This window comes from Monopterus albus, unplaced genomic scaffold (genome assembly GCF_001952655.1).
Source record: "Monopterus albus unplaced genomic scaffold, M_albus_1.0 scaffold28.1, whole genome shotgun sequence".
Lineage (NCBI taxonomy): Eukaryota > Metazoa > Chordata > Actinopteri > Synbranchiformes > Synbranchidae > Monopterus > Monopterus albus.
In genome coordinates, this window is record NW_018127908.1 from 2,132,085 (window position 1) to 2,150,258 (window position 18,174).

The following is an 18,174-nucleotide window of genomic DNA, read 5'->3' on the forward strand; positions in this document are numbered from 1 at the left end:
TTTTAGTTCAGCTTCCTGTTAAAGATTTGAGCTTGCTATTGCTGTTTTTTTGCTATTGATGTAACATGGCCTCCATAACGAGTTAAATCATTCAGACAGTTGGTCTTAAAGGAATAGTATAACATGAGTTAAATTGTTCAGACAGTTGGTCTTAAAGGAATAGTCTGACATTTTGGGAAATCTGTGTATTTGCTTTCTTGCAAGTGCTTCACTTATACTATACTTTGAGTATAAATACATCAAAACCTGGCTGAAGTTGCTGAGGTAGTTAAGGAACTCCTCAGTGACAAGGCTCCAGGGTTGGATGAGGTCCGCCCCGAGTTTCTCAAGTCTATGGATGTTGTGGGGCTGTCTTGGCTGACATGCCTCTGCAGCATTGTGTGGAGTTCACGTACGGTGCCTCTCGACTGGCAGACCAGGGTGGTGGTCCCCCTTTTTAGGAAGGGGGCTGGAGAGTGTGTTCCACCTATAGGGGATCACACTCCTCAGCCTCCCCGGGAAAGTCTGTGCCAGGGTACTGGAGAGGAGAATCCGGCCGATAGTCGAACATCGGGTTCAGGAGGAACAGTGCGGTTTTTGCCCCGGCCGTGGAACACTGGACCAGCTCTATACCCTCTTCAGGGTGTTGGAGGGTTCATGGGAATTAGCCCAACCAGTCTACATGTGTTTTGTGGATCTGGAGAAGGCATGCGACCATGTCCCTCATGGCATCCTGTGGGAGGTACTTTGAGACTATAGGGTGCAGGGCTCGTTGTTACAGGCTGTCCATTCCCTGTATGACCGGAGTAAGAACTTGGTTCGCATTGCCGGCAGTAAGTCAGACCTGTTTCCAGTGCATGTTGGACTCCGGCAGGGCTGTCCTTTGTCACAGATTCTGTTCATTATTTGTATGGACAGAATTTCTAGGTGCAGCCAGGGAACAGAGGGTGTCTGTTTTGGTGGCCGCAGAATCTCATCGCTGCTTTTTGCAGATGATGTGGTTCTGTTGGCTTCATCAGTTCAAGACCTACAGGTGTGCACTGGAGGGGTTTGCAGCCAAGTATGAAGCGGCAGTGATGAGAATTAGCACCTCCAAATCTGAGGCCATGGTTGTCAATCGGAAAAAGGTGGATTGTCCTCTCCGGGTCGGGGTCTTGTTCATGAGTGAGGGGAAAATGAAGCGGCAGGTTGACAGACAGATTGGTGTGGCATCCACTGCAACATGGTCTCTGTACCGGTCCGTTGTGGTGAAGAAGGAGCTGAGTCATAAGCCAAAGCTTTCAATTTATTGGTCAATCCACGTTCCTACCCTCACCCATGGCCATGAACTTTGGATCATCACTGAAAGAATGAGATTGCGGATACAAGCGGCAAAAATGAGTTTCCTCCAGAGTGGCTGGGCGCACCCTTAGGGATAGGGTGCAGAGCTCAGTCACCCGTGAGGAGCTCGGAGTAGAGCCACTGCTCCTCCATGTTGAGTGGAACCAGTTGAGGTGGCTCGGGTACCTGTTTTGGATGCCCCCTGGATGCCTCCCTGGGGAGGTATTCCGGGCATGACCCTCTGGGAGAAGGCCTCGGGGGAGACCCAGGACACGTTGGAGAGACTATGTCTCCTGGGTGGCCTGGGAACACCTTGGGGTTCCTCCTGAGTAGGTGTGTGGAGAGAGGGAAGTCTTGGAGGCTCTGCTCGGACTACTGCTCCCACGACCTGGTCTCGGATAAAGCAGACGAAGATGGATGGATGGATGGATGGATACTTTGAGTATTTCCATTTTCTGCTACTTCATACTTTGACTTTACTATAGTTCAGGGCCAAATATTGTACTTTGGGCATAAAGACTGAAAACGGGGATACTGCTAGCCTGACATTATCTTTATACTAAGCTAATAAATGCATCAGGGCAGAGATGTAAACATCAACAGAAGCATCACTTTTTTGTTGTAGGGATGTTGTTGCAACAAATGCACAAACGTGTTGCTCCTGTTGTTGCCTTTCACCAGAATTCACTCTACTGTAAAAATTGAGCCTATTGACTTTGCAGTACCACCTTTCCTTTTAAATTCTGCATGAGCATGTGTTTATAGTACGTGCCTGTTTGTGTGTCTGTGTGTGTGTGTGTGTCTGTGTGCATGTGTCTCCCAGGGGTGTGTCACTGCTGTATCATGGCGGGGTCGATAAGAGAATTTGCCCATGTGACAGCACATTACTGCTGCCTGGTCTGAGCCCAGAAAAAGGCTGTGAGAGGACAAGGGAGAAACAGCAGCTCTAATTCCAACTGACAGAAATGTTGTAAGACAAATGACCTTCACTAGCTCTGAAGGATAGGTTTGGAATTTTTCAGATTGGTCTTAACACAATATTGACATGCACAGATGTATTCGAGAACAGGCCTTGGTCGTTGTAACTTTACCTACTCTCCACACTGACCCTGAAAGTTTTTCAACTACACTGGAAACGATGAGAGCCAAAGCAGACAGCTGCTGTTCAGTGGAAATACTGGCATGTCAGTAGAATTGAATTTTTATGTTTATTTTATTGTTTAAAGTTGTCTTCATTATTGATCATTTGCATCAATTTGCTTTCATTTTTGATTAATAAAACAAGTATGTAAATATGAAGCGTTGCTGCACAGCATCAGAAGATGAGTCTCAGTCTGAGGAGTAAAGGGGAGGTTTCAGTGCTTTGCTCAAGGACACATCAACAGATCATGTTGCTGCTGTTGGCAGCTGATATACTGCCACCCTCTGGTTTCAGTACACACCCTCCACAACCAATATAATAACTTGATCTTTCTATACTCCTGAATTACTTGTTGCAATTAAACAATGCCAGTGATGATTGTGTCTCTGCCAGTAAAAGGTTTTTGTCTGTGTCTAGCGGTCAGACAATCCCTCAGTGTGGCTGATGTTGCCAGGTGACTGTATAACCTTTACAATCCTAATGAGAGGTGACATTATCTTCCTCTTGGATCTATATTACAGTGCAGAGCTGGTACATTGATTGGAACACAACAGTCTCTAGTGGCAAAAGAAACACGGTGCAAGGAGAATTATTTTAAAACTGGCTTGGAATTTAGAACATCAATAAAATGATTTTGTCGACTCAATAACAATAAGGAGCGAAGTCAACTTGATGTTTGATCTGTGAATACCGTATTTGCTCTTTCCTCATCACTTAAAGGGAGCGGCACTGATAACCACCAGCCACAATTCTCTGAAGGAAAAAACTGAAAACATACCCTGAAGTTATTTTCTAAAAACCGAGAAAGAGACATGAACACAAGGAGAGAAAGAAAAGGGAATGAGTAGGGTTAAAAGACAGTTATATTTAGCTAAACACTCACAAAGTTAAAAAAAAGCTTAAAAGCAGCAGAAATCTTTGAGATCCACAAAGAAGTTACATCTGTGGAGTGAGATAACCTCCAGTGAAAACAGTGAAAAGCAGGGAGAGGATGTGACTGCCATGAAATTATCAGTGGAAAATGAAAGGGATTTAAATGTGATTTAAATTATAGCAGCCTGCAGAGGGGGTTAATGACAGCTGATGATGTGTTTGTTACTTCACATGATCATTGAAGAAAAAAAACACTACCAAAAGCGACTGAAGCTCAGTATCAGCTGCTACACAGTATCCTCATCTCCTCATGCAGTAATCAGGCTTCTTTGTTTTTAAACACTGACTAATACCCACTGTCAGCTTGTGTAATAATACAGTAGATTATCAACACGAAGAGGGACAGTCTCACAGTGAGGAAAGCAAGGCAGAGTGGCTCCCCCCCATGCCATGGAAGTGGTGAGGAGGAGGGCAGCGTGGCAAGGGATGATCAATAGTATGTCAACAGAGCGTCGAGGTGCTGGGTGGGGGATAAATGACTTGTTGAAATGCCCTCTGAGAAAAGAGGAAAGGAAAAAAAAACAAAAACAGGTCGATAGTGAATAAATCTGTCAGCAGCAACCAAGTCAGTGAAACAGGAGCAGAGCCTCATTCAGTAGAAGCCAGTGAGGAGCATCTGTTTTCATAATGGAGGAGGAAAAAACACATCTGGCTATTAAAGGTGGATGTAGCATGTTGCATGACACAAAGAGGATGCTCAGTGTCTGATGAGAGAGCTGCATCATTTCCACATGGTAGTCAGAGCCATTAGTGAGCAGTATGTGTGTGTGTGTGTGTTCCCGGAGCTTACAGTCTCACCCTTTCCACCTTTGCAACCATGGCAACGCCGATCAAGAGGTCCTGTCGAAGATGCTGTGCTGTCCCGGGGGGGGAGGAGCCAAGCTGGGTGACGACATGTTTGCTTTGTGTGTCGTACTGGTTAGAATAGTTTTTAAAAAATTAATTTCACTTAATTGTATTCAATTTAAATGTATTTTATGTTTAATGCTGTCCAGTTTGTCTAGTGTACGTTTACTTATAAAGCTCTTTTAATATTTGGCTTTTTACTTGCTGTCATGTGAAGCACTTTGAAAAATACATATCAGCACACGTCATCATTTTGAATGAGTGCAGCACGTAATGAAACCAGTGGTAACCAACAGCAAACAGTCGCCACCTGAAGCATACATTTAGCCCGACCACGGAGATAATGAGGACAGACTATCACATCCCACTGCTCTCTCTCTTTCTGGCTGCTCTTGTTGAGCTCCGTCTGGCTGATTTATCTGAGCTCCGGACCTCAAAGGAAGCACAAAGCTAAACTAAGACCTGGGAACTGCGCCAAACTGTCTTACTCAGATCTGGAGTATCTTTAAATGGAAGGAAGAGTTAAGTGCATATGAGGACAGGCAGTGTGCTTGTGTGTGTATGTCAGTTAGCTCTGGGCACCATAATCCAATGTGAAATGGATTTTATACTCAAGTCACACAGTCAGTGTGATTTATGATTCATTCCTTTAAACTACAATTTCCCATGATCCAAAACAAGATAACAAAATTATATGGAAAGGAAATTAGCCTTTGATAAAGGACAATTTTACCAACATGAAATTTAAACAAATTAATATAAAGATGACAGCCGTGGAAGTATAAGGCTGCTTTAAAGGCTGGAGATACAACCAGAAATACAACGGTTGCATTACAGAAACACTCTCATCATCTCTAAAGTGAAATCGGAGAGCTCGTAAGGTTTTGAGAGCATCCCCAGAGATGTAACCTGTTTAACCTTGCTCTCTCCAAACCACTTCCTTACCACCAGCTTCCCCAGAAAGAATATTTCACTTTCCCTGTGTCATAGAGGCATTTTGTATAAGCTAAGTACATTTTACGATGTAAAAGCCTATTCAAAGTAAAATTAAAACACATTTCCTGGCCACATTAGGTCAACCTACCTCCTAGGATGAGAGAAAATCACTCATGCTTTACAGATCAGTGTGCCAGTCTGAGATTAAGGTTCTGTGGGAAATGATCTTATTACCAGTGAGTGGTGCTTATAGTCAAACATGAATTCAGAGTTACCATAACAAGGTTACTATATGCTAACAGCAAGTTTTAGCTGAGTAAAAATGTTATGCGATGATTAGTTGTATAAAAAAAAAATCAACAGAATATGATTAAATATAAACTTAAATGCAGTGAGATACAAGTCAGTAGCTGACATCAGTGGTTAAAGTACAACAGCTATTAAAAGCTTTGAGATGAGGCTTGAGGGAAGAGCCTTGTAATAAGCCTTAATTATAAAAAGTAACATGTACTGTAAACTGGTTTAGAAAACAGAGGGGTAATAAATCCAAAAACTCTAAAGTCATGTGGTCTCCTTTATAAAAGACTGTTCAGATCTCTAAATCATAAATAACAGGGCTCCAAAAATGGAGGATGATGGAACGTTTCACTTTGAGATGACAAAACAAAACCAGGAATGACATTTCTGATGTTTATACTTTTATGCTATTGTTGTCTTAATCTGAAGAATCAAACCAAGACTAATTTAGCCAGACGGTGACAATGAATGTTGGACATAGCCTTTTTAGATTCTCTGTTGATAAAAACCAATAATTTTCAAAGGAAATTTTTTTTATTAACTTTTGTCCCTTTCTCTGTTTTCCCTTTTATTGTGAAAAATGCTGTTCCTATTTAGACTTCTGTCACACTTAATTAGTATTTTTATGCTTATTTGTTTGACTTATTTCATTGGTATGTGTGGTATGATGTTATTTATATGATATTTCTCTGAGAACTTGTGTGGATCTTCTTGAGAGAGAGTTGAGCCTTCATGTTCTAAGAAAAACTGGTTTGTCGCTCTCTGCATCTGTAAACTATGACCCCTGCACAGTCACACATCATCTTTCATTATCACAACGTGAAGCACACACGTCACATTTCTGTCCATAAAAGAAAAGTCAATACAGACCAGGTCATGAAGGTGCCCCTGGGCGTCAGTCTGAAGCTACTGTACTTCTAAAATGTCACTAGATTCCACCTTTACAGACAACAACAATTAAATAGGGACACCACTGAGTTTCTGTTTGCAGTATAGGGCAGTGAAGAGGAGAAAGAACTACTGCTGATATCTCCCTCTGTGACTTTGGTTTTACTATGAAATACTGATGCTTACACAACAATTAGTTCATTCCAGAACGTACACACCTCCCCTACACACAGAAAGGCAACGCCTACATTTTTTGAACTCTGAATGCTGCAGTAAATAAATTAAACTGTCCTTAAGAAAAACTCTATTTCCTTCCATTTTTACCAGCTTTGAGCAAAATTCTGCCTCAAATAACCTGGACCTGGATCTGCAAGTGAGGGATTTTAGAAACATGCTGAACAACCATGCAGGTTAATGTCTGGATAAATGAAAATATATTCATGCCATTTCCAAGTCAGTTTTTGCCCTTTTCCTCTGCAAAATAAATGGAAATGACAATAGCTCATTCAAACTTCTACTGGAGCGGGGTTGGGTTATATCACCCCTTCAAATGGTCTCTCCATCTCCTGAGGAAAAAGGCAATTTCATGCTCCAGCACGGCTCAGGGGGACATCAGGACTAAAGGTGACCTTGAGGTTAATAGTGCAAACCTAATAAATATGCTGGAAATCCAGCAGCACAATAACAGCTCCTGGCCACATTCCTAAAATGCCCAAAGTCTAATTGCTAGAGGAAACCATGGTAAATAAACATAGAGGCTCTTGGTGAAAATAGGGGAATATGGTGAGCATTCAGAAATTGCCTTTGAGCTGGAGTTGCTGCTGACAAACCAATTAATATCACAGTTCAGCCTGTTGCCAACCGTATCACTTGACTCTCAATGTGACAAACATCAATAATTCAGTGGAGCATCACAGCGCTGGCAGCCATTTAAAGATTAAAGAGCAGTGAAGTATACTTGGTACCATCAGCAAACAAGCAAAACGTGTATTAAGTCCTTTCATTAGGCTTTCATAGAGGTAGAGAATATACAGGTTTTCAGACAAATCAAACACAAAAGCAAAGTCTGGCACTGTGGTCTTTAGTTGGAAAGAAAATCTACAGTATAAAAGGTAAGGTACAAACCTGACAACAGCAAGATAGTCTGAAATGTTTGAACAGTAAAGCAATGTATGGAGAAGGGGAGAACTGCACATTCAAGATGCAAATGTACTGCCCTTCTTGGCACCTGATGAACAGGAAGCAAAATCATTTAATCTCATGTTGTAGCTACCGTACATGCAGACAAACATTTCAATCGTATTGACAGTGGTGTACCAGCAACATACTGGATAGGATTTCTTTCCACAAGTGAAACTAGTGTTAGGTGAAAGGCTTCTGCAGTTGGTGTTTGGTCTGGAACATGATAACATTCACCCATGAGGCCTAACCTGCCACACTGGCTTCTCCCCACCATGATCAAATTCAAAGGTTCCAATAGAAAATTCGCCAAGATGCTGATCAGTTTCACGCCCAAATAAGTGTTATGCAACATGCTTTCATGAACCTCTGAGTTACGTGAAAGGCAGTGAATGACGGAAACAGCCTTGTGATGCTCTTTGCGATTTCAGCACTTCGGACAGCACCAGAGGAACGCGTCTCTGCGGAACACACGTGGTTTTCACATCATCATCTGTTGGACCCCCGCCAGTGATGTGGATCCACAAGCAAACGGCATTTACCGCATTCACTTTCATGCATGAGGCCCTTTTAGCTGTTTTCCCACTAGAATATTGACACATACACACACACAATCATTGCACTGCAGCCAAACACAACAGATTAAAATACACATTTAAGCTGAAGTGTAGTTGCCATAGAATAAGAAACCTTTTAAAACTTTCTTGGACACCCTGTAAAAGTGAAACCAATGAAAGACAGTCTTTTCATCACCGGAGATACACTACACAGGTTTATGCATTTGTGTGTATGCAGGTGTGTTTATATCTGAGTGTGTGTCTTTGAATGGGAATTATGTAAACTACAGATATGGTGGTGGGGGGATCATGTTGGCAAATAAAGCATAAGTGTCTTACATCCTCACCCTCCCGCAAGCATTTTTTGCGGTACTGGACGTGAGGTCTGCCGCCGACGGGTTGCTGGGGGGTCTTCGCTGCGTTTTCCTCGTCTGCAACCTGTCCACCGAGGAGGTGGCTGGCCTCAGGTGGATGCGGGAAGGAATTGGTCGTATTGATCTTGCCGTTGAATCTCTGATACAGCGAAGCCATAATGTAGGTCCAGTCCAGATAACAACTTACAGCATGTCAGAGCCACAGAAAGATCGCGCCTAATTCGAGTTTTTTGGCAAGGTCTATTGGGTTTCTGTGCGCTTCGAGGGGAACCGATGGCAGACAGCCAGTTTTCACCTTCGGGATAGAGCAAAAAGATAAGATGGGGATACTTAGCTAATAAATAAGCATCTGGGGATGAATCACAGCCCTAAGTGTTACAACAATAAAGCTGAATCCTTCGCAGCGATGTCCTTTAAGCTTTCTCCGGGCGCACGGCAGACCGCTGGGCTGTAGGTGCCAATAGTTACTCTGTTCTGTATTCACAACACGTTGTCTCCCCTCTTTAGTTTCCTGATGCCTCCTTGCAGTGCGATAGCAAGCGGATGCGCTACGTTTCCGATCAGATATTCGGTTCCCACCAGACTCCAAGTGATTGTCCACAAAACAAAAGAGCAAAAGACAAGGTTCTGACACTTACGGGCTCTGTTTTTGGCGGCCTGTCCTCACGCATGAAGCGGGTGAAGGACGCAGAGAGCTCGGCGGTACTCTCAGCAGACGCGCTGTGCATGAGAAGTGCCCAGCACTGAGAGAGCAGCTTTACTGTAGCGCTGCTGTCACATTGAGCACTTCTCCCTGTGTGTTGCTTTACGCACAAACACGCACCAGAACTGCACAAGTTCCGTCGTGATTTAGCTTCACCTAGACTCTCTGATTAATATGTCCCACTAATGTATGATTTTATGAACGAGGTCATAAAATGTTCTCCCAAACGAGTTCATATTATTCCCATTACGGAACTCGAGTGCCTCTCTGTGGTGCTTCTACATTAGAACAGGCTGACCACACACCGATAAAGAGGTCTGCTCCAGGTAAAACAACAACAACAAAGTTTATTTTTACTCGTTTCTCAGAAAATCCAGCTCTTACAAATCCCGTGAAGCTAAGGTAGAGGTCAGCAAAACATATTGTTTCCATTTTTCAAAAAGCAATTGTTTTAGTCATGCGACTCCAAAAACGAAACGAGTTTATTTTAGTGTTTATATGACCTAACTTTAATAAACAATTCTCCTGCATCATATAACAATATCCCATAAGAGTAATAATTGAAAGTGTTTTTCACCCCTTCATTTGCGCAGTTTCCCTCCTTCTGTCACATATTTTGAGTCAGTTCACATCCGCAAATGTTTTTCAGCTCATACACTGCACTGCAAGTGATTTCATGCTTGAATTGCTTGAGGAGACCATAGCAATGCAGCTTTCTGGTAAATTCAGAATATTGGCTTTTATGTGGTGCAGTGGGGGGAAAGGCTCTTGAGTCAGAGTGTTCAAATCTCTGCCATCCCTGTCACGAATGCCACAGGCACCTCAGCCTCTTGCTGTGTGACGGCTGCAACTGTCACTCCACTAGGGCCAAACTGTGTTTTTGGGAAATAGATCATTTTCGCAGGATTACAGCTTCAAAGCTCTGCTAAACCAAAACTCAGAACAGCCCCCCTACCTATTCTGTTGAATACCACTGTTCTGCATCTCCCGGTTTTCGAAGAGTAATTAAGTCAGACATACTACAGCAGCAGAAATGAAAATAGTCCATATTAAATTTTGAAAAAAAGGGTTTTTGAAACTGGTGAGGCATCTCAAAGCTGAGAAAGAACTGCTGGAGGTTCACTGATTCATGACTTGAGTTATGACTATAACATCTATAATAGGATATGTTTCTGGAATACAAATTATTGATTTCAAAGGTTTGAACATTCATTCACAAACAAGGACATAATGCATTGCTTCCTTTTCTTAAAATGTGTCCCTATCCCTCCCTTGATTTTCATTAGAAACCAATTTTCTTTTGACTTTGAGAATGAGTCATCAAATTATTTAATCACAACTTTGTTAGATGTTTTTGTATACTCTTTAATTGAGGTTTCAGCAGAGATTTATGTTGCAGACTGAACATCTGGGCTCACAGCAGCCTCTTTCTCCACAGCGGCTCGCCTCAGTCCCTGTCATCATTTGTTTCTGTAGTTCGTAAATGCCTTTCCTGAGTCTGTGCATCCCAAGGAAATGGGCCACTTGACATCTGTCCCAGCCTCTTTGATAGATGTCTTCCAATCTCCCTCACCTTGTTGAGGAGGCATTGTGAAGTGCCTGGCTGCTTTACCACCCTCCCAGAGGACTATGTCAGAGAGCCTGGGCTCGACTCAAAAAAAGCAGCTGACTGGAGCTGTGCCTTTTCCTGCTTTCACAAACACCACTGAAGCCGAGCTCTGCATTATAGGTGGTAAAAAAAATCTGGGGAGGGATAACAACTATAATGATGATGGTAGTTGGACCACATCTAATACTTCTGAGGGTAGCTGATGGTGCTTTTGGAGCCAGTACAACCTCAAACTTACTTTGGGAATGATATAGGACATACAATTATGTTTCAAGCATATAAAAGATGCATTTGATTCCAAATGATATGAAGCACTTTGAGCATTTTATGATGTGGTGAGTGACAGCTTTTCCCCCTCAGGAGGCCAGCAGGGAAGCTGAAGCCCTTATGGAGGCTAAGAAAGGTGCAGGGTTCAGGGCAGGATGCAGACAGACAGAAAACTGGGGGTCACTAGATTGGCCACAAATTCTGTGAAAACATGGAACACAATGTTTTGTCCATCAAGGCCCAGGCTGCAATTCTCTTTTCAGGACCTGTAGGTTTGCAGATGCTCAACATGCCCAACACTGTGGAAAACGACATGTCTGCCACTTTGCCTGCTACCTGCATTTTGTTACCTGTACTGACCTTTGTTGCACTGAGGTTGTACGTTTGGGGCTCGTTTATCTAATGTGTTAGTTCTTAATTTAAAAATAATGTAATTATTGTAAGATGATACAATTTGAACTCATATAGTGACATCTCAATGAGCTGCACTCAATTTTACTGTATATTTTATATAGAAAGTCACAAAAAGAACATCTAATCCCATTTATAGTATTTTCTTATTTGGAAGAAATGTAAAACAGAGATAATTGCAGTGAACTCTTCAAGGTACACCTCAGTGTCACATTGTAATCTTACATATACATGACTCATAACTTATTACATGATTCATTAATTCATTTGAAATGCCACTACAGACCAGCTTCTTTCCATCAGCACGCTACACACCACAACAAAATGACACACAGATTAATTGGATGGAGGAGCAAGCAGATCAATCAACTTTGCCCGTAGTATCCAATTTCTTTCAAACATCATTAGGAAATGACTGCACCTCTGTACATACATATAGCAGAATGCATTTAGGTTCAGTGCAATTTGCACAGTTATCAGAAACAGTCTTCAAGCAAGAATTACATATTATAAATCATTCTAACACTTCTAGATCAGAGGATTTCAAAATGTAAGGCACATCTCCTCAGAAAATGAGACAGGTGAAGGGTGGGCACAGAGGCAAAGACGCTGCATGAGGTAAATGTGGCCGGTTTTCTAAAAACAACAGAAAGCTAGTCATTATATAGTTTGTCTCACCGATTTGTCCTGCTTACCAACACAGTCAGCATCAGCAGAAGTGACTGTGATGCACAGCTTGCAGAAGTAACTAATGTACTTTAAAACCTTTAGTGCCCAGTTGCTGTGCTTCTAAAGTCTTAACATTGTCTTGGAATTGTAACACAGTCACATATGAATGCACAGACATGGCAAACACATTTATAGATTCATTGTGACATGAACGTCTGAGGATTTCATCTCCGGGGTCCATGTCTATAAACTCCATTAGAAATCAGAGAAGAACACACTTGAACTTGCCTGAAAATCACTGCAATTTTTAGAAGTTTTCTTAAATATAAAATCAATCAGTGACAATTCTGTTCATTCGGGCATATGCTACAAACAGGAATCTTATCTTTGTGTAGACTACTGTTTGTTCTGGTCTTCCCAGATCCCCTAAATTATGGGAACTGTAGTCCCAAAACTTAGAGTGAAACTATTCCCCAAATAACTGTAAGAGTAACAACAGGCCACGTAACATAGATGAAGTCAAATAGTGTGCACTGCACGTAATGGCACAATCTGTACAAAAGCAGAACGCCTCCAAAAGTAAAGAGGCAGTTGCTGAATTCAGTTCAGGTTATACTTTTACTTTGATAAACTGCTACCACAGACTGCATGAACACATACTGAGTCTCCTGTAAATTACATGGTTTTCGTTCACTGTTTCAGCGCCGGGCACTTCTCACTTCATGCATCATTTTATATGGAAATCCTTCTATTCATTCACATCACTGTAAACAGTGCAGGAGGTGCTCATTCCTAACTCACTCTAAACCTATTTTCACTCACCGAGCCCAGTATAAAATTTGACTTTGTTAACTGCTGTCTAGGGCTGAAACTAGCCGAGCATGTAGCCTGCTGTAACTGGCGTATCATCTTCTACAGAGAGCAAGTGCTGAATCTTCCAGTACATTACAGATGAAGAGAAGCTGTGTAGTGAGCCCAAATTGAAATGGCAACAGATAAGTCAGTGAGGAAATGGAGTTTAATGGTGGCAGATGTAGTAGAATAGACTGTGGCTACGTTTCAGGAGGGCAGCAGACTACCGCTGTTGATCATGGCAGCAGCAAAATGTGGAAGGAAGGAAGGAGGATGGAAGGAGGGAGATAAGGAGCAGAGAAACCAAACAAGAGAGCCTGTTACTAAAAATGTATTCTCATGTTTGTGTGCAGATAGTGTGTGTAGCAAAACAAGGATTCAAAAGAGGTTGTGAGGAATTAAATCAAGTAGCTTATCACAAGTGAGATATGAGACAACATCCAAACTGCTCTGTGTTCTCTTCTTAAATACAGTTGGTCGCATCAATTTTCCGGTGCTAGTGTACTGTAACACTCTTTTAGCCAGTAATATTCCTTATGGCTCTATATGCATATATGCATTTCTGGGATCTCAGTTTGTGAGAAATGTCAAATTATTTGTGCACCTTGTCTAAATGTTTCTGTGCTGGAGATGAACATTGAGTCAGACACAAACTGTTTCTTTATCTAATAAAGTTCTAGAAATTACCCTCAGGCTGTGTCTGTTTTTACATTACTTTGATTGCTTGATTAAAAAAAAACAACAACAACAAAAGACTCCTACACTTCTGCTTTTTGTCAGTCTTTACTGCAGCCCATTTGCATGAGAACAGCACAAAGTCAGCATTTAGTCAAAACTGAGCAATTAGCGGACCTGAAAGCCACCTGATGGATTTTAACATAAAGAGTAAGCAAAATGAAAAGAAATCAGAACATGCTGAAAAGAAATTAAACGCAATTATTTGAAAAATATCCAAATATCTCACACAACAATGCATTGGCACTTCTATCTAACTTTCTCCACAATGGTCAGTTCCCTCAGGTCATTAAATGGCAACACATCACAAAGAATATCAATGTGACACCAAGCATTTTCCACAGCATTGTAACCAACCATTCATTAGAATTCAGCACATGAAAGACAATTAAATGGAACGCTTTGTCCATCAAGATCTTCAGAAGGGACATCGGGACCTGCTGCTCCCTTTGTGGCCGTCCAGCTGCTGTCAAGAACAGCCAGCAGCCTTTTCTGTCAGGAGCAGGAGACTCACCCATAAACACAGACATTCCCCCACAGCGTGCCATGCATGCTAAAAAGGGCCCCCTTACCCTCATGGAAGGAGTGCTGGTGTCTATCTTCAGCTGTGTGGCTATGAGGACAGACATGGTGAAAAGTGCCACTCGCCTTCCCTGCTCACTGTGCTCAGACCTTTGTGCTGTGAAGTTGGGGACGCTGGAGGTGTCAGAGAAGTACCCCACCCCTCTGCCTCTCCCTTGTCACCCTCCTTCCCCTATAGCTACCAGAGAGGATGACCTGCGGGACCGGGAGCCCGATCAGACCGCACCCCTTTCTCCTCGCAGGCTGATCAATCACACCAACACTGGCATCGTCTCCACAGAGGGGCGACTGGGTGGAATGGAAGGTGGGGGATCATCTCCTCAGCTCTGGCTGCTCAAAATGCCACTCCTCTCTCCAGTCCTTTCTCCCTCACTTGATAACTCGCTCTCTCACAAACACTTAAACTCTGTCAGCACAACTTTTCTAAGAAACGGTAGCGAATTCAATAGTGTAAGTAAATTAGAGACACATGTATATAAACAGTAAACCCAAATTGTTCCGACACATCAGTACCAGCAGTCAGTGCCTGCTAGGTATTTTTCACTGAGTGTGAAAGCAGGTATGTTTTTCCAGTCTGCGTGTCCACATATTACCAGGAAATGAATCAGTTCAGTCAGCTTTGCAGTTGGGTTGTGATTAAGTGCAAGTAATATTTATGCTGCCTGTCTTCTACATCATAAAAAACAACAACACACACACACACACACTCACATCAAGCCACACTTACAGGACACAAGCCTGGCACGAGATACAGTGGTGCTTTATTTATGTAGTGTTTGTGTATCGAATGCCAAGGCTGAGACTGAGTAACTGGTTTATTCAACCAACCCACAGCAGAGGGACTGAAATGCTTTTATGAAACCAGGACCTTTCTCAGTTATCATATTGCAAACTGTGAAGTTTTACACTTCACAGTTTGGAATTTGGGATTTAAATTAACATTCACAAGCAAAATGTGCACAATTTTAATATGACCTTGACAATTATTCATTGGAATACTGACGTGAAAGTTGTTCTCTGTTGTTCCTTCATAGACGACAGTATGTTTTATATCCTGTGACTGATTCGCGGTTTCACAGCGCTTTGTAAATACTCAGAGTATATTTAAAGTCAGTTCAATTTCTTTTCAACCATGACTCATGGACCAGTTAAGAGCAAGTCATTCCCCTGCAGCTGCAGCAGTTTTAATACTCACAGCAGAATAACTTCAGCTCATATTTTCCATGTGTGATTTGCGTAGACAGCAGCGGTTGATAACGAGCTGCACTATAATTACAAAAAAACAAGATAAAATTCTTTTAACATTTTAATTATAAAACACAAGAACAAAAAAGAACAGCTGCTCATCTAAGGTTTTGCTGTGCTAATTAGGCCAGCATGTAAAGCCAAACTCTACTGAGGATAAACCAAAGTTCATATTTGCATGCACACCACAGGAGATGAGGTTTCATCTCGGAGAATAATTGCTTGGATGACTGTTCCAGGGAATAATAAAGACTTTTGAGTTCATGCAAGACATGCTGGTTGTAGTTACAACCATTGCTGTTAACAAGCTGATTTTGTGCCGTGACATTTCCCCGGGGTCCTTTAAACAAGCCCCTGATTGGTCAGTTTCCGCTTTCTTTTTTGTCACATCTACAGCCGTGACATACACGCCTATGATTATGAACATTGCTGGATCACAGTAAGTCACTGTAATTGCAATTAGTGTAAAAGGTCAGCACTGTTATTGCTGTAGAGTACAGTGGTGATAAATACATTAAATTAACAATGCATGGCTTGAAAATCTTTACTTATTTACTTTTACTACACAGCACCGCTTACCTCCACTTACTAATTTCCTCCATTTATCACCTCCTGCTGCTTTGGCAGAACATGAACTGCCATTAAAGCATTTTAGGAGCTGATGTCAAAACAGAATCATTAATAAAGTCTGCAATCGATGGTACAAACTATTTGAAGGAGACATGTGGATTTATATCAGAACTTTGTGTGTTTTTTGGCCTTTTCAAATCACACATTTCAGCAGGTTGAGAGGAAACACCTAGAGCATACGGCTCTCCAGATCTGAAGAGAAAGCTGGATTTATTATTCAATACTGTGAGGATAGTGAAATCATTAGTTTAGGTTTTGGCTTATATAAGAGTGTCTTGAACTGCTGAATTAAATTGATAAATCAGAAAACGATCAATAAATAAGGCTGGTAAATACCAAACGAAACAGCTGTATGTGGCCTGGAAGGAGCACATTATCCTTAATAGCGTGTTCCTGTTACTTTTTTCTTGCTAGTGGGCAGCAGTGTTGTCACCACTGGTACAGAGATTAGGTCTGACAAACTGAAAAGGAGACGCTGGTAATGCTTTAGAATACAGGCTGCAATTTACAGAACACGTACACTAAATATACACTATAACTTTTACAGTATTAAAGGTAAGGTGAGCAGATATGGTCATTTTTAAATGAAGTGGCAAAACTCATAATGCCATTTCCCCAAATATGCAGTTTTGTTGCTTAGTAATCTCCATATTGTATCCTGTAATAATAGAATAAGTAGCCTGTAGTTAAAAATAAATACAATTTACTGTATACATTGTGGTTATGTTGCTCCCAGAGGTAAGATTGCAGCAATTGTAATAATAGAATAAGTAGCCTGTTGTTAAAAATAAATAACATTTACTGTATACATTGTGGTTAAGTTGCTCCCAGAGGTAAGATTGCAGCAAAGTGTATGGTCATACATACCATGTAATATTAGCATGGGTTCCCCTTAGTTAGAAAATACTTGCAGTATAATTAATTTTCAGTTTGTCACGCCCTTCTTCCCCACACTTTACATATGGTTGCCTTGTACCTATATGTATGTATTAATACTGTACGTACTCTAAAAGGCAGGCTGTATTCTAAAGCGTTACTGAAACATTTACAGCATTTGTGTAACTATGTCTGTGTAAGAGTGCAGACCTGTGCATTAGTGTTCATCTGTGTGTGCCTTTGTGTTGTATTATCAAAACTCCATTCACAACTTCATGTCTCATGATGCTGTCAAACCTTTGTGTACCCGGCCCAGCTTTAATCGTGACCTTCAACCAGACCACGCTATTTATCACTGACTAATCACCTCAAAGGTCCAAAGCACTCTGTCTGTGGATCCCAGAGCTTCGTACCCCTGTACTTGGTATGCTCCTCAGACCAAATTCTCTTTGAGCTCATGGAAGGGCAGTGGTGCACAGATACAGTATGAATAGAAAATACAACTCTGTTTGTCAGAATAGGAACGAGTCTGGTATCACATGCACATCAGGCAATGATCTTGTCATGTCTTTACTACAAACAGAGTCCTTTCGGGTCAGCTGCTATAGGTGACAGGTAGAGGTGAACCCTGCACCCCAGAGAGCAATGACTGGAGCATGATTGGGTCCAGGATGAAAAGCTTTAGGTGTTCAAGGGTGGCTAGGAGCTGCAAAACCTGGACAGCTTTCATGAACATGGTTCTCATCTACAGCAAACCTTCCCTAGAGAGCCAAACTGCAGCACAGCATTTAGTGATGACAAATGGCTGCTGGTGAATGGTGCTGTCCTTCGCTACTGGGCGTCCCTGGTTGTTTCTCTGCCTCAGAATTTCATTTCATTGAACAATGTGCTATTGTTCGCCACTGCATTATCGCTCTCAATGCAGTCACTGGATAAAATAAAGCGATGCTATCAAAACGTGAACATTGTATGTGTGTATGTGCACATCAGGAAAATGAAAGTCACGTTCTATCAGTTAATAATGACTGAGGGCAGCAATACAAACATTTTAAGCTGGAGAGTCAAAGGGCAATAGTTCAATGAGAAATACAAAGAGCTCACTAGATGAATACATAATGCTTCTACAATGCATTTAATCTGCACAT

At 41.8% G+C, this 18,174-nt stretch overlaps 1 protein-coding gene across 3 annotated transcripts in view; it reads right to left on the bottom strand.

The window, feature by feature from the left end:
• The window catches only part of LOC109957670 (dipeptidyl aminopeptidase-like protein 6), a 72,025-nt gene that overhangs the window by 49,399 nt on the left and 4,452 nt on the right, over window positions 1-18,174 (bottom strand). The window contains exon 1 of one of the 3 annotated variants that reach the window (XM_020595744.1): window positions 8,416-9,236. The exons of 1 other annotated variant lie outside the window; for it this stretch is intronic. In XM_020595744.1, coding sequence (XP_020451400.1) covers window positions 8,416-8,607 — 192 coding nt within the window. In that variant the 5' untranslated portion in view covers window positions 8,608-9,236. Of the gene's footprint in view, window positions 1-8,415; window positions 9,237-14,268; window positions 14,341-18,174 lie in introns of those variants that run through there. One more of the 3 variants, XM_020595748.1, reaches the window with a different exon arrangement.